General features: G+C 44.9%; 1 protein-coding gene across 1 annotated transcript in view; it reads right to left on the bottom strand.

The window, feature by feature from the left end:
- LOC146839648 (acyl-coenzyme A amino acid N-acyltransferase 1-like) overlaps positions 1-16,986 on the bottom strand; it is a 185,367-nt gene that overhangs the window by 84,999 nt on the left and 83,382 nt on the right. Inside the window, exon 2 of the mRNA XM_085651733.1 lies at positions 10,091-10,576. Coding sequence (XP_085507859.1) covers positions 10,091-10,553 — 463 coding nt within the window. The 5' untranslated portion in view covers positions 10,554-10,576. The remainder of the gene's footprint in view (positions 1-10,090; positions 10,577-16,986) is intronic.

Genomic DNA, 16,986 nt, shown 5'->3' with positions numbered 1-16,986 from the left:
GCTGGCCTCACAGCAACTTGAAGGGTACCTGGAAACCCCCCCCCCACTCAAAGGGAACCTGAGCCACCTCACACTGGCTCTCTGAGTTGTCCACAACAACTACAGGGAAGAATGCATGGGGAATCACCTGCTCTTTAGACACCAGCCGATAACTAACAGCTGTCACACTGGCCTCGGTGTCTCTCAGAGCCTCCACCCTATGGCCATTGATGGTCACCCACTGCCTGTACTTCTTAGTGTTATCAGGCAGCTGGGACTTAGGGACCATCTAAAAATCTCCTAAAGAGACAAGGGTCAATTCTACGGGATCCCCCCCCACCTTGGGAACCCATCTCCTCCCCACCCAGGGCTGCACTGGCGATCTGGCGGGGTGGTGCATTGGGGTCATACTAGGGACACTTGGGATCATACCAACAGTGGCCCAGCTGACCACACTTAAAAAATTTCATGGGCCTCCTGAGAACAGGTTTACCTGTCGGGGGCTCTGACTTCTTCTCAGCGGGAGGCTGGGAACCCTTCCTTTAGTTCCCTTGGGGATTACTTTTTGGACCTTTGTGGAACTTCCTCTGGTTACCCTTGTCTCCCCAACTCTTCTGCTGGGGACCCTGCCCACCTTTGGCGAAGTCTCCCCCACGACCCTTGTGGACCCGGGTGCTTACCCAGCGGTCTGCCTCCTCTGCAAGCTTCCTAGGGTTAGTTAGCTTGCTATCAATAAGGTGCTAGCGTAGCTCAGGAAAACAGTTACTAGATAAGTGCTCCCTTGCAAACAAATCATGAAGCTCCTCAATAGTACTCACTTTGCTACTCTGCACCCAACCATCCATGGCTCTGCAAAAAGAAGACACATATTCCACCCAGGTTTGAGACTCCAGTTTCTTACTATTCCTGAACCTTTGTCTATACAACTATGGGGTCAACCCATACCTTGTCATTAAGGGTTCCTTCATGGCAGTATAGGACATCTGATCCTGAAAAGGCAGATCTAACAGGGTGTCTCTCCCATCACTGAGAAACTGTCCCCACAACCCCGCTCCCCAATCCTTCTCAGGGACCCAGTTGGCTGTCACTGCTGCTTCATAGGCTCTAAACCACTGCCCAATATCCTCACTCTTATAGAACTCCTTAATCACATCTTTGTGAAAATATACTCTACTTTCTACAGGCACAGATGGTGCGCTGCCACCAGAGGGAGAAATTTCTAAACTCTTGGCTTTAATATCCAACTCCCTCATCATTCTCTCTTGTTCAAAATTCAACTTCTTTTCTTTCAAGGCGGCTAACCTCTTGTTATCCATTTCCTGCTGCCTATCCAACTTGAGCTTGGCCAACTCCAGGTTATATCTTCTATCCCTCTCCCTGTCCTCCTTCTCTGCTGGGGACAGGCCTCTGGAAGAGACGCTACTGCCAGGTGGGGACGGTACCCCTTCCCTGGCTGGAAACACTGGCCTATCAAATTGCCCATCTGCATCCTCAGCTGGCTCCACCGCCAGCTCAGAGGCATTTCTTGCTTCCACCCAGGCCCTCAGCTCTTTGTGGAACTCATCCTTCTTTGTGAGGCCTGGGATAGCAACTTTCAATTTTCTGCAGAAGGCTTTCATCTGTTTGGCACTATAGGTATCCAACCTCTCGTCCTCAAAATCTTGATCCATAGATGCAATGGATGCTGGTTTACTCATGGCAGTAAGAATTGGCAGTTCTCAGGAAAAATAACAGTCCAAGGAAAAAAAAAATTCTACAAAAAAGTATGTGGTCGCGTTTGGTCTGCACTCACTAGTAGTGTACACCAATCAATCGGTCTCGCCTTTGGGAACCTATATATATTTAGCTATGCATCACATTAGCCTGGGTGCTGAACATCTACTTTTCTTTAAAATGGAGGGAGAGTAAGCACCAAACTGCGTGACACGCCAGGTATGGGAACACATGGAGAGAAATATTGCCTTTCAGCAGGAAATGGTATAGTCCAAAGCTCTGTTTTTAATATAAAATCAGGACTTCGGTGGTCATATCACTGAAAATACAAGGTTTGAAAAAAATATTTTTGTCTACGAGTGCTCGTGGAAGACAATTTCTATGGACTGGAATCTAGAGCATGCTAAAGTGATTCTGGTATTTTACTGACCTCTGCTGATCGTTTTCTATCAAGACAAATAGAGGCAGTTGAACAGAAAAAAAGTCCTTAAGCGGAAGCAGACAAGTCCTAGGGCTGATCTCCAGAGCCAACATAGTACATACACATATAAGTATATAATAAGTATATACTAAAATATATACAAGAGGTCTCGAATGCTCAACCTATACACACAAAGGGGAAAGAAGGAGGATGAGAAAGACTTAAGTACAGTCACAAAGGGAGACAGCAGGAACCAGCAAGAGTAATAAATGAGCCAAGGGTGTCAGGTACAGGATTAAAGAGGCCTGGGGTGGATTCAATTCTAGAGAGCCCTGGTATTCGGCATTGAATAGGGCTTCTGAGCAGAGCTTTGGGCACCGGTACTCATTATTTGACAAATTAAGCACTGACGCATCTGAAAAATACTTTTCCTTCGACGATGCACACAGCACTCATCCCACTGTGGCGCAGTGCTTTCCTATTCACATTCCACTCGCAGGCTCCCGCACCTCGCATGTGGAAGTGCTTCGGGCTCGTGCTCTGACCAACTTGCTCCTTTAATGGACTGTAATGGAAGTGAAGTTCCTTGTGCGCTGCAGGGCTCGGGGTTTACTGCTCCGGTGTCCCGGTGGGAAAAACACCGAGCGGCTGAAGCGCGAGGCAGTAAATACGGAAATTAACCGAGAGCATAGCTGCCAAGGTTTTAGATTGCTATGTGTGTCATTTTCATAATTTCTGTGTAATTATGAGTGCCATTAGAACCACTATGAGTGACACTTTTCTCGCCAGTAAAATCAACCAATAAAAGATGAGGGAAACATAAATATCAGAAATTTGACCCATTTGAGCAACGAGAAGCTCTAAGATCTTAAACCTGCTGCAGATTCATGAGGTGGCTGAGTCATAATTACAACGAGATTATCAAAATATCATACATAGCAATCTGAAACCTTGGCAGATATGAAAGAGGGCGAGCATCACTTCACATGACATAGCATTGAAGACCATGCCCATACTTCTGATCTTGACACCGAGTCTTGTTTACTTAAATATTTCATAAAAGTGATTGGAAGTCTGCGTTTTATTCTATTGCTATTTTATTGCTTCTCTTGTACAATGCTGATCATATAATACACTTGTGAATTTTGGTTGGCATAATGTATTGACTAATAAGAATAAAAAGGCAGAAGCAATGCCAATTAGACAAAAAGAAAAGAAAAGGAGCATGGTGAAACAAGGAGAATAAAGCAAATCACTTTTACCAGGTGGTGTTTGTTGTCCAAGACGAGGTCATGCAAAAAATTAATGTGATGGGAAAAGGTTTTTCACTTGGATTGGGGTGAACTGAGGGGCATATCAACTACAACCGGCAATAATTATCTTTAAGCGCTCTTAGCGTGAGGATAATTATCGCCAGCTAGCGTGAATTTTTATCGCTGAGATAGCGTGCTATTAGCAACGCTTATCTCAATAGCGATAAAAATCCTCACGCTAACAGGCTAACGTGAGATTATCGATTGAAACCCAGCGATAATCTCACGTCACCTTGTTGATAGGGACAGGCAAACTTAGCCAAGATATCCTCCTTCCATAGGATATCATGGCTAAGTCAAAAAAATACCAGACGTAAAAAAGCAGCGTTAACCGCGGTTAGCGCTGCTTTTTTTGTCTCTAACAGGGTTACCGATATTCTTGATAATAGGAGAAATGTCGCTTAGCGACATTTCTCCTATTATTTTACTCTGGAACGCCCCCTTTGCATCTCATTAGAGATGCAAGGGGAAGCGTAGAGTAAAAGGGTGCTAACATGCAAATTTGCATGTTAGCACCCTGTTGTTGATAGGGCGCTAGTTTTATCTCTTCTTTTTTGGCTTTTAAAGCCAAAAAAGCAGAGATAAAGCCCTTGTTGATATGCCCCTAAGTCGGTAAAGCTGTCCCTGCAGGGGCCACCTTATTCATAAGCGAATGCTGTAAGCAGGAAAGTAAGACTTGTGAAGTAACTACTAATATTAGCCTCAGATGTCACCACCAGGAAAAAGAAAAAAAAAAGCGGACAGCTAGAAAGCAGGTCACTTGGCTCCGCTAAGAATTAACACTAAAAGGAGCAAGGACTTGCGTTTATACTGAAGAAACACCTAACAGTGTTTGAGAGGCCCTAACACAGAGCCCAGCTGCCTCTGTGCCTATAGCGTACATTAGAGTCAGCTGATTCGCGGACTCCGGCTGGCGCAGTTAGCAGTTAGCAGTGTCATGACAGCATGGTGCTGGGCAAGCCTCAGGAGAGGCTGGGAGATACACACAGCGGTCACAGCAGGCTGTATTATTTCAAAATGTAACACCAGTGAAGTGAGCAGTCCAGGGGTCTGGCGCACCACAGCTACACAATTCACTTACTTGAACGAGTCAATGAACTAAGAGAACTGCATGTACTCTGTAGCAAAGAGAAAACTTTTAAGTCATTTTTAAAACATACTCACTGCATATTTGCTATGCCGTGGGTTTTAGAACAAGCTGCGCACGGTTCAACCTGCAGCAGAGCCTCTCTTCCTCCTGTAGAGTACATCTTCTTGCCCGCGCTGTGACCTGGGAAATGTCTGGAAGCCCCAAGAGATTGTCACATACAGACTGGTCTGGCCAGGAGAGGTAGGGGACATGTTTGTACTCATCAAGGAATAGTCGAGTACTTAAATCTCGGTCTTTTTTTATTAAATCCGGATGTTTATTTTCAGTGTATAAAACACTTAAGCTGCTCTTTTTAATGAATGGATAAACCTGTCCTCTTGAAGCAATATCGTGATCAGAACAAGAGGACAATACTCCCTGGGGCGCACAATTGAAAATGTCTGAAATCAGTTCTTAAGTGTGTTGGATTGCTGAATTCTACTTAGCCCACATGTAAAGAAATAGAGAATTTTCAAATTCTGCAGCGTACATTGAAATGATGGTTCTAAGATGGACAGTTTGATTTTCTTGAAAATAAATTGCTGCAAAGTCATTTTGTTTGGAGCTCTGCTGCCCTCTTGTGGGCTCTGTCGGCACTGACATTGACGTGGCGAATAAGGGAAAGCCGGAGAGCATGCATTTTCCTTCGTCTAATTGCTGAACCGCGTATATTGTCTCATTTACAGGGTACATTATATAATGTCGTGACCCTAAAGCACTGTGTGAAACAGATTAGAGTAATACCAACAAGCACTGGCAATGCAATAGGACTCGCATGTACGCGAGACCTATTGCATTGCAAATAGCAATGCGTTCGGGCGATGAGGCACGAGGGGGGTGGTGGCGAAAAGGCATCGGACTGCGGAAGGGGGGGGGCACAGGAAGAAAGTAGTCTGTGCTGTGAAGCGGCCAGTAGCGGTGGAAGGACACAAATGACTGACATGGCTGTTATGGGGAGGGACTAACAAGCTTAAAACCAATCGGAAGGCAGCATTTAGAACCTAAGCCAATGAAGAAGATGGGCCGGAGAGTGGGCGGAGCTTCAACAAAGCTTCCACACTATAGTGTATACTGCATCCCTCGCAAAGCGATTGCAGCGCGTTCGCGCTACAATGCTAGGCGAGACCTAAAAATGAAAGTTCAGTGAAAGTATAAATGGATTTTATTGTTAATCTGAGGGCGAAGCACAACCCGTTCTTCATATCCCACTAAAGCCCCGTCTCCCCAGCTCCTCCCACTGATCATGCAATGGATCTCTTCACCAGGCGCGCCCGGCAAATAGAAGTGGGGCGCCCTTAGTCACTCTACGGGCAGGAGCCAAGGCGGGGAGTCCTTCATCTGTTTTGCCTTGAGGAGGGGAGGCACGTGTGACATCATCTGAGGGTGCTGCACTGTCTAAGGCATGGCAAGGCATATGATCGGCCTCTTATCTCTCCACCGTGTACCCTACAACGTGCCGCAGCATTCAGTGTCTGACCAGGCACATGGTGCAAATGTTCAGCGCGGTCAACAATGGAACCGGGACCCTGATCAAATTCCGCCATTGGCTCAACATAATCCTGGTGGGTCATGTTACAGGGTGAGCACAGGAAATGGAGTGGCACGGGGGAGGACTACCAGGAGTGTAGCTGCAAATATTGTGCAGTAATACAAGTGCACCTAACATTTATTGCACTATTTTTCTCTCCTCTTATGTCTATCTACCTGTTGAGTGGCACATCGGGAGGGTCGTCCAGCCTACGGCAGCGGCATGAGGCAAATTGAGGCAGAATGCCCCCGAGAACCTCCGGAGGACCCTCACTGCGCCAGCAGACATGGTGAGTATGAATTATGCAGATTGCTGTAGTTAAGCAGTAGGCTGAACCGGGCAGACTCACGTTAGGCGGTTCACATCCTGGGAAAGAAATGTGGTCTAGCGGTAACAGCTGCTGACCTTGGAACCCAGAGAAACGGGCTAGAATACCGGCTTTGTCTCTACAGCCTCTGAGCAGTTTACCTAACATCCTTGTGCCAAAAAAAGACATTGTTCGATATCCTGCATTGATTTCCTCATAGTCTCATGGAGCGTCTTCTCTGGGGTTTCTTGTGAACATTTGAAAGGATTTGGGAGTCTCTTCAGGGGACAGAGCAGTTTTCTGCTTCCTGTTTACAAACCACAATACTGTAATATTGTAAGGGTACTTACGAGATTCTTTAAAAGTCCTTATTGCACGCTGTCAAGTATCATAGCTCAGGAATGGGAGCTTTAAGACTTAATTTCCACCATGTTTAGGAAGTAATTCCACACATACTGAAATTTAAATACATGTTTTACGTACCTCTTGTTTCTATACCACACCGCTTCCTTACTTAATTATCCATGTGGCTAGTTTTTGTCATGGCAGGGCATCTACCCAGAATCTAGCAGGTCAGTCACTGTTTTGTTGCTGCCTTAGCTGCTGGAAACCAGCTGCCGCAGCTATAACACAGTGGTTTGTGCGCTGCCTTCAGATTGATATCTTTGTGTGTGTTTGAATCCCAGCAGAGGGGGTAAATGTGCACGAATTGCCTTTTAATATCTGCAACATGCTGTGATTGAGTGGTTAACTACAGGGGCACACGCTCAAATCCAGAAGGGTGTGATCACAAATGTCCGCAAAGGTGGAAATCTATTTTCAGTAATTTAAGAATGTCCCCCTATAGAATAACGATTTATATAGGTCACACTAGACTGTGAAAACAAACTGGCAGGGCTGCTGCCAGGCACCTCACGCGAGGCTTGGCTCTGTTGTGCCTGCGCAACAGCGGACCCAAATACCTCAACAACAGAGTAAACTTCCACGTACCCAACAGAAACCTGCGATCCTCCAACCTCGGACTGGCTGAAACCCCACAGATCCGCAGAACTAGATCAGGCGGAAGATCGTTCTCTCACATCGCATCCAAAACCTGGAACGAGCTACCGGTAGACATCAGACGCACCCCCTCCCTGGACACCTTCAGGAAGACCCTCAAGACCTGGCTCTTCGGCTGAATGAAGCAGCAACCCCCCCCCCCCCCCCCACCCCCCAGTACCTAGAGACCCTCACAGGTGAGTAGCGCACTTTACAATGCCCTGATTGATTGAGTGATTGTGGTGAAAAGCAGGCACTTTTACCTAAACAAGCATTTGCAATGAAATAGGTCTTGTATTTGCGCGATTTTGAGCTATTGACATTGTAAATGAGAATGCCTTTTATTTTTGTTTTCGTTTTAAAAACATAAATAAAAGGCATTGTCATTTATAATGCCAATAGCTCAAACTCCCGTCAATGCAAGACCTTGCTTTGCAAATGCTTGTTTTTTTAAGAGCAAGCAGTGCACCGTGGGACCACTGCCTGCTCGTAAAAAAAAATTGTGCTACCATTGAAGTTGGTGGTAAAATGCGAATGTTTTGCCACCGCATTTCGGTTGTAAAACATTCTTACATACTGCCGCAATTTGGTATTAGGAAGGGACGCCCTCAACACGCCCCTTCCTAACACTGAATCGCAAAACCTATTGAGGCAATAGAAAACCGAAATGCAAATAGTATTTGGTACATAGGAAAAGCCTTTTTTCCAGTCGCAAATGGCACGATTCTACGAATCGGGCCGCTTGTGAGCAGAAAAAAAGATACTTAAATGTGGCCCCAGTGGGCACATGTATGACTGTTTTTAGCGGTCACAAATGGAGAATCAGCCTGTTTGCGAAGGCTAAAACGGTTTTGCCTGCGTCCATCATTGAGGCCTGGGCCTGCGCCTAGTATACCTTTTGGTATTGACCTCACTATTAAATTACTGTTATGTGCACCTTCTTCCAAATTGCCCCCGCTCCAGGACTGGTGTGGATGTTGTTTTGCTCAACACGCCAGACACCCTCCGACGACAACTGTCTAAATTACTCACCTTCCATTATTATGATGTTTGTACTGCACAGATTGAGCACGAATTTGATATGTTTGGTTACGCATTTGTAATTGCCTGTTAAAAACTATGATGCTTGTCCTGCACAGATTAGGCATGTACGTGATAAACTGATGGACGCACTAATATAGGCCTGAATATGATGAAAATTTATATCCAATGTCACATTTGGGGCCACTTACTGTTCACCTATCCAGTATGTATCAATCTGCCCATACTTATGGGCTTACACTATGTCATGTATATATTTTCCATCCCTGAGGAAGTCGCGGGTTCTACTCCCAATCGATGAAACATGTGTTGGCGGGAGCTTCAAGAAGAATAAATCTACAATATACATTTCTTAAATTGTTTGTTTTGCAACAAATCATTTGACTCTTTCGTAAATATTGATTGTATGTGTGCTGGGATTTGTCATTAATTCGTACAGATCTTTGGATCTGAATTGTGGGCTGTTGGGTGATCACCTCCTTCCTGGGCACCATACACCTAAATAGCTATAGCAAATAAGAGACCAATATTAGAGAGCGCCACTACCACACAGGGCACTATCATCCTAACTAGTACTTCATTTGCTTAAAAAGCAGTCACAGACATGGTGGTCTGCTGACCCCAGCAGGCCACCATCTCTGTGAGTGCTAATCATTCCCAAAGGGTTGCAAATTGCGACATCCTCTTTAATATTCATGAGGAAGGTCCCTTGTGACCCATTTGGGAAAGAAACAGAATCTGAGACACGGTTGCACATCAGTTTTTGCGAGTCACAAATTGCGTGTTGCTAACAATTGCAATTTGTGATTTACAAAACCTGATGGTCGTACATGTGGCCCAGAGTGAATGGGGAACTACCAAAGGAATTGGATCAGGAAATACCAATTTCCCTGGTAATTTCTTATTTCTCAGGAGATTCCCAGAATTAAGATGACAGCAGAATTGACATTCCCCATACTGAGGCACTTGTAATGAAGCCTTTAGTCTAGCACGAAACAGTGCTCTGTCACACCTGCTAACTCTCAGATGTGCGATGATCTGTCCTCATTCTTCATAGATAATAAAACCCAGAAAATCAGGACTGCCATCACCATCATAACCGCACATGCCACCAAAACACAACTTTCAACTTCCATGCTGACACCACTCCGCCTATCAGCCATCTTTGAAACGATAGGAAACATACTGAAATCGTGATTACATGCACTAGACAACAGTATAAACCAACCATCTGTTAGCAGCAACCTTTCTTTGAAGGGATTCCAAACTGTAAGACTGTCAAAAGTTCACGTTTGATCTATCTCCTCACACAGGAATTTAAGACCCTCAGATCAGACTTAGTGGACAGTCCTTCAACTACAGAGCCCTTCCGTTGGTCTAACAGCAGACAATATTCTGCACCTCAGCACCAGGGGACAATTGAAAACACAAACCCTGCAATATACAAAAAACATAACAAATGTTTACCCTGCTGAACTATTGACAGAAACTGGAAGGAGTATCCAACTGTTTAGAGCAGTTATCTGAAGTGTTGCAGATGGCAGATGATTCTGGGCGAACACAGAGTGCCAAAGAACGGCACCTAATAAAAAAACTAGGACTGTGGCGGAAGAACACTCACCTGGAGGGAGAAAAAGGGCTCCTCGCACCCTGCCTTCTCGGATAGGTATTCGTTGCACTCCCGGTGCCACGTACCACCGCTCAATCATCTGGCTGGCCAAAGGTATGATGGAAGGAGATGGTTCAAACTGAACTGAATCAAAAACTTGCACAGTGATCCGGAAGGGACTTCCAATCACATCTCGTTTGATGAGCCGATGGAAAGGCTTCTCGGAGCTCAAGGCCCAGAGGAGGCCCATGGGCAGCACACCTTGGTAATCCCCTCCACTGGCTGCTGCCTTCTCCAGGTCCACCTCTCCAGCAGCATCCCCTCGGTAGAACGCGCTTGAGCTGTACAGGAATCCCTTCTCGTCCTCCAGTGATGCCCTGAGAGTCACCAGCTGTTTGGGCTCCAGGCCAGAGATGAAGATTCTGATGGGTTCATCTACAAGGGACACCTTTGGAAGCACCCTCAGATCTACCATCTTGGAGACGATCCCTGAAGTCCCTAGCAAATAAAGAACAAAAGATAAGACTGGATTAGTATGATGCAGCTCTCTCAGAATGAACATCATACATTGAAAATTATTTTAATACCATCATTGCACCAGCACGAGTCAAGACCTCTAGGTACAGAGCAAGCACTACCCATGTCGGGTCAGGAATATATACTCAAATTGGTGTTTTCCAAAGACGAAGATTTGGAGTGAATAATAAAGAGAAATTTATGAAGATAAAAAAAGAACCTGCAGCCATGTGTTCTCTGTCCTGACATGCATTCAGATTTACAAATTTCACAATCGTTTCCCAGAATGTGACTCAAACTGTTTCACGAACTTCCAATTAGGGAGGTGCAAAAGATTGTAAGGTTGAGCAACCTATTATGCACTGCATTTCTTGATTTCAAAACTGCATTGATCATGGTAAACTGTTTCAAAATTAGACACATTGGGACATTCCTTCCACACTAATTAGAGCAATTATCAGTCTTAATTTGAGTACCTGTGTAGGGAATGTCCATCTTCTGTGTGCTGTACTTCTAGATTGTTGCCTTGACTATTTTTTCTGGCTGTAGAACTCTGTACTCTTTACCCCTGCTAACCTGTGGTAACGTTGTATTCCCCCTTGCAACATGATGAAATGGAATACTCTAATTAGCGTATTTAACATACCTATATGTCCCTAGTATGTAATACATTGTGTGTTTAGGGCCTGAAAGCTAAATGTGACTAGTGTACTCAGCACCCTTTTTACCACTTACTACAGAGACAATGCAAACATAGCTGTAGGCCTACTGTTTGTAGTCAGGCTGTTGCAGTTTAAAGTGAAAATCCTACCTGTCAAAGTAACCCCGTTTTGACAGGTCAAAACCCTCCTTTCGAATATTTATAAGTCACCTCTAAATAGGACTTATCACCCATAAGGCAGGGTGCATTGTATTTAAAAGTAAGACAGGTAAATGTTTGATGTTAAACATATTCTTACTGTGTAAAAGGCCAAAAAGCTATTTTCACTGTAGCAAGGCTGTCTGTTTTACATCTATAAATATAATTCCAGACTCTTTTTAATAGTAATTAAAATTCCAATTTAATGGTAGAATCAATTTTGTTTTAACTAATAACTATTAACGAAACGGTACTTCTATAAAGTTACATTTTCCCTACCTAAAGTCTCTGGAAGCCCAGATTTAGATGAGTTCCAATTGTCATCTGGCAGCTGATTAGCAACCTTAATGAGGTTTGAAAACTCCTCCCAGAGCAGGATAAAGGCCTTAGGTGCGGGGAGGTTTTGTTGTTCCCTTGACAGCAGACCCAAGTAAGATGTGCCTGGGATCTTCATTAACATTGAAGAGGTATGCCCTGCCTAAGGCAATTGTTAACTGAGACCTGGGCAGGTCATTACTTTGTTCCTCCAGTCAGACAGACAACAATGCCAGTGGGGGAGGAGCTGTCCCCAGACTGGTTTAGGAAGTGTTGCTTATTTCCATGGCCACGCCTCTTAGGTGGGCACACAAGCTGTGCACAAGGGAAGAACGATTCTGCTATCTTGGTTTAAGGTGTGGAGGTGCACTGTGGTACTGTTATTACTATGGCACACAGGAATTGCTGCAAAAATGGGCAGGTTTACTGCTAGGAGCTTTTACCTCATTGGTAAGGAAGGGGCCAGGAGCCTGGCCCACCCACAGGCTAGTGTCAGGCATAAATGTGGCATCCACAGTACCTCCTCAGAACACTACTGAGCCTGTGGCTAATCAGCTAATCAGAAGAGGACTGAACCTGCTGTGTGAAACCTGAGAAGAGCCCTGTAGAACTGGTCCTGCTCTCCTCCTTGTAGCCACGCCAAAGAAGTGGACACTAAAGGTCATAAGACTAACCTCCTGTTCAAGCTACAGGGACACAACAAGCTACAACAGGGCTTTTTTCAACTTCCCAGCTAAGCTGACCATTGCCAACTGAACCTTCCCTAGACAAAGTTTTTTTTTTTTGGAGTGAGTCTTGATTCCCAGTTTGTGTTCTTGAGATCCTTGAACTCTGGGCTGTGACAAAGTGTACTCCTATGTTAGACCTGTCAACCTTAGGGTGATCTTCCCCTAAACTTTTTTCCTACTTAACTCCAATCTGCGATGCAATTCACTTTAGTTTGCCTTGGGACTCTGCGCACTTTACCACCACTTACCCGTGCTAAAGTGTTTGTGTTTGCTTCCCCAAACATGGTTTGATTGGCATATACCTGATCGGCATATTTAATGTACTTATAAGTTGCTTGTACAGTGGTATATACCCTGGGCCTGTAAATTAAAAGCTACCAGTGGGCCTGCAGAACTTATTGTGCCACCCACTTAATTAGCCCCTTGAAACCTGTCCCAGACTTGCCACTACAGCCTGAATTCAGTTTTATACTTCCATGTCTTATCTGGCATTTAAACTCCATTGCCAAGCCTTAAACTAACCTTTTATTACATATAAGTCACCCCTAGGGTACCCCCTAGGTTCATACCTAATTGGGAGCAGGCAGATATATCATGTTTGGAACCTAAGAAATCTTAACGTTAAACCCTCTTTAATGGTAAAGTTGGATTGTTTATTACAATTTTGAAAATGACACTTTTAGGATGCTGGCTCTACCCCTTTGTGCCTCTAGCCAGTTTTGAGTTACATGACTGAGTGTAGTTGACAGTTAGACTTTCTGAATTCCTCCCAGACAGTCACACAATAGAAGGATTAGGTGTGCCTCTATGTGTCATCTGCTGGCAGAATGGGGGTGGGGGTGGGGGCAGAGCTGAGCCCAGCTCCACTTACAACTGAATTGCTTGTGCTCTACTTTCACACAAAGGGCCTAAAGACCCTGGGCCAGGGCAGAAGAATCAGGAAATTCTATGCACTTCAAAGAACCTTTTCAAAGGCTTCACCGACCTTCCAGAAGAAGGGCAAAAGAGTATGAAAATAGGACCTACAGACTCACTGTTCAGTTCACTACTGGACTTGTGGAAGGACTCTCAGAGGACTGCCTGCTGCTGTGACCTGTTGTGAACTTTGCCAGTCTGCTGCTGTACCTGGAAGGACTGCTTTGCTGCCTGAAGCGTGAAGCGTACCTTAAACCCTCAGAGACCAGCCCTACTGTTGAGCCCTATGTCTACACCTGCACCCAGGACTACCAGAAGTGACTCCAAGGGCTATATTGTTGGTCTCCTGTTGAGAGCTACAGGGAAATATATGACTCCCCTACCTGGACCCAGCATGAGTGAGTCCTGAACTTCCAAGAGGTGTCCCACCAGTCCTGGACCCTTGGTTGGGGTGCTAAAGGTGTTCCGATAGCCAATTTCCAAAAATGAGGACTTACAATATATTGACCGAAAACTGCTCTGAAGGCCAGGAGGAGACCGGTAGCAAAACACACAGGAGGGACTTAGAGCGCTTTTAGGTTCAGCATACAAACTCCCTTAAAATCTATGTGAACCAATTGGGCATGCAGTTCCTTTGGAGTCAAGTTGAAGAAGAAGAATATAAAGAAGGATATGGTGAGTGGGTAACTGATAAATCAGATTGGGGCTCTGATTACTCAGGAGCAAGAGCCCTCACACAACCAGGTAGGTGTCATGCTTCATCACCGTGCAGCTTCTCGTTGGGCCAGCAATGCCAATCCCAATGGACCCCTTGAGTGGGCTCTTGCCAGCGGTCTGTTAGTATAAGACGTGTAATGAAGTGTGAATGGAGGTGCTCTGAGTATAGATTGGTGTAATGTGAATTAAAATCGCTAAGGGGTACCCTACAAAATGTAATATGTGGGTCCTTTTGTTATGATTAAAAGGAGTGGGTGGCTGAATGTGGAGATAATGGTCCAATGCAGTTCATACGTTAGTATATACAAAGGTCGAAATGTTTCTTGCCAAAGGTTGTTGCTATCAATCAGGGCAGTTCTTCAGGACCAATAACCTAATCTACTGGTGATTGGGAACATGTCAGTTTGTAATTAACAACGATACCCAACCACATGAAACAAATGACAAACCTCAATGTATATAGTGTACCTGGGGATATTAAAAACAAACCTGGAATGAAAAATCAAAGCAAGTTTAAAAGTAAAAGAACAGGTATTCAATTGGCATACCCATCACAGAAGCAAAAATGCATTGACTGAGTTTTAGGGTAAGTTCATCCCAAAGGCTAAATTATGCTTAACAGTGAAAGTGCATAAACAACTAACAAATAAAGAAATAATCAGGCTAGTGACACACTGGTGAATTAATACACCTCCCACACATCCCATAAAAGGTTTCAAGAATGAGGCTGAGGCTTACCCAATTGTGGTAAGCTACTAACCCTTAGGTTACTGCAGAACACTGAATGGAGAAGAGTCACATTAGATCTAGGTTATTAAAAGGTATCCAAAAACAAAATGCTCACGGCGCCTAGCGCGGTCATTGAATGGCGACCTACCCCTCTCTGCCACCCTAGGGCAGCTAGCTGAGCGGGGCGGTCTTTATATTGAAACAAAGGGTAAATTGCCTCACAGCTGTCAGTGATCAGTGGTCTGACCGTGCGCGGTTCACGTTCAGCTAACCCATCGCCATCTTGGAAGTGAAGAAAGGCAGCGTGCTCAAATAATAGTATGAGCGGTGTCCTGCCAAATCTCTGCATTTGAAGGCAAAAATGAAAATAATATTCAGGCAGTAGCCGCGGCACAAACGGCCGGCGGGCCCGGTTGGAGCTTCCCAGATGGGGAGGGGGTGAAGAGAACTGCAGGATCAAAGATGAGCAGAGGGTTTGTATTAAGGGGAGACTGCAAGCAGTCGCCATGTTAGAGCAGTGAAGGAAGTTATCCTAATGCCAGCAGTAGCTATGGAGTGGGGTGAACCATGGGTCAAGCAATAGCCTATAGTGTGTAAAGTGTGAATAAAAAGTAATAAAGGATGACAATATAAGTCCTTCAACTGGCATAAACATGGGGTAATAGGTCATATCCTAAATGAAAATAAAGCAACATAAAACCACCTGGTTAGGCACAGCCTAGTGGACATGCAGCCTGGTGTCAGTGATGTGGTATTTCAGGGTAGTTAAAGCCCACAATTTGTACTGGTTATACTGAGTGGGCATGAGTTAACTAGCATATACAGGAGGATTACTAAAAGTCCTGGTGATAATGAGGGTGAGGTTTTCTATAATGGTCACAATGGCCCAGGAAGCGAAGAGGGAGTTAATTTTCCATCTCGCTCCAAGGATTATCATCATTCAAGCCTGTTTGGTGTGTCGCCAAATGGACCATCCAGTTTTGTTCCCTCCAGAATAAAGTGTGTTTATTCATATGATGGTCCAGCGCACCTCATCAGGAGTGTTATTCTGACTGAGGAAGTGAGTGCTCATCTTAGTGGTGATTCTTTTCCACCGGATGCCACTCTGATGTTCCATCATCCTCACTTTCACAGGTCTAGTAGGCATTCCGATGTATTGTTTGGCACATGGACAAGTGATAATATGTATGGATTTTTTTAGTGTTTCAATTAGTATGTGTTTTTTATATCCAGGTGTGGGTCTGATCAAGGATTATTTCTTTTGTGGTTTCAGTTAGTTCACAGACGCCACACCAGCCACATGGATAGTGTCCTGTGACTGGGGCAGATCCGGGAGGCATTGTTGTTCAGGTCTGGTAGCCCTCCGTGGTCTGGAGTGGACAATCATATCTTTGATATTATTGGTAGGCCTGGGCTAAAATTTTGTTCCGTTCGCGGAAATTGCGATAATTTGACATTTTCGCGTTCCGCGGAGAGTGCGAAAATGTCAAAATTTCCGCTTTCCGCAGCTTGGCGATAATTTGTTTCTTGCTCGCGCTGTAAAATAATACATTCTCACGCGCGATCACCTTACCTGAATCCCTGCGTTCGCCGACAAGTTTTCTTGATCCGGTCGCGTTCTCCATGAAATGTTGTATTGTTTTTAGCCATTTGCGCTGTCTCGCGACAGTTCGCGCCCGCAGTGACGTCATGCGTCGCGCGATCACGTCTTTCTTCTCGCGATCATGCACCGCGAGACAACTCAAAACAAGATGGCCGCGCCCGCGAGCAACCAGATGGGTAAGTTGGCGACCCACAACCATGCAGAAAATCTCGCGAACATGCGGGAAAAAAACTTCCGCATCTTCGCGATATTTCCGCTTGTTTGCGATAATTTTAAACATTTTCGCGATAATTTGCGAAAGTGGATTTCGCAAATTCCGCCCACCCCTAATTATTGGTGTGTTTGAAAGCAAAGCATGGAATGGGAAATATGCGGTAGCCTGTCTGTAATATGGACCAATGCTTCCGTATTATTTTGGTATTCTGTTGGAATTAGACATAAATATGATGACACAGGTGATGGTGTCCTCCTGTGTTTGAGTCCGTGGTTCCAATAGGGTGGCCGTATTATTGTTTCTTGCCCTCTT

The sequence above is a fragment of the Triturus cristatus genome, chromosome 4_1 (genome assembly GCF_964204655.1).
Source record: "Triturus cristatus chromosome 4_1, aTriCri1.1, whole genome shotgun sequence".
NCBI classification, from domain to species: Eukaryota; Metazoa; Chordata; class Amphibia; order Caudata; family Salamandridae; genus Triturus; species Triturus cristatus.
This window is presented reverse-complemented; position numbering and strand designations above follow the sequence as displayed.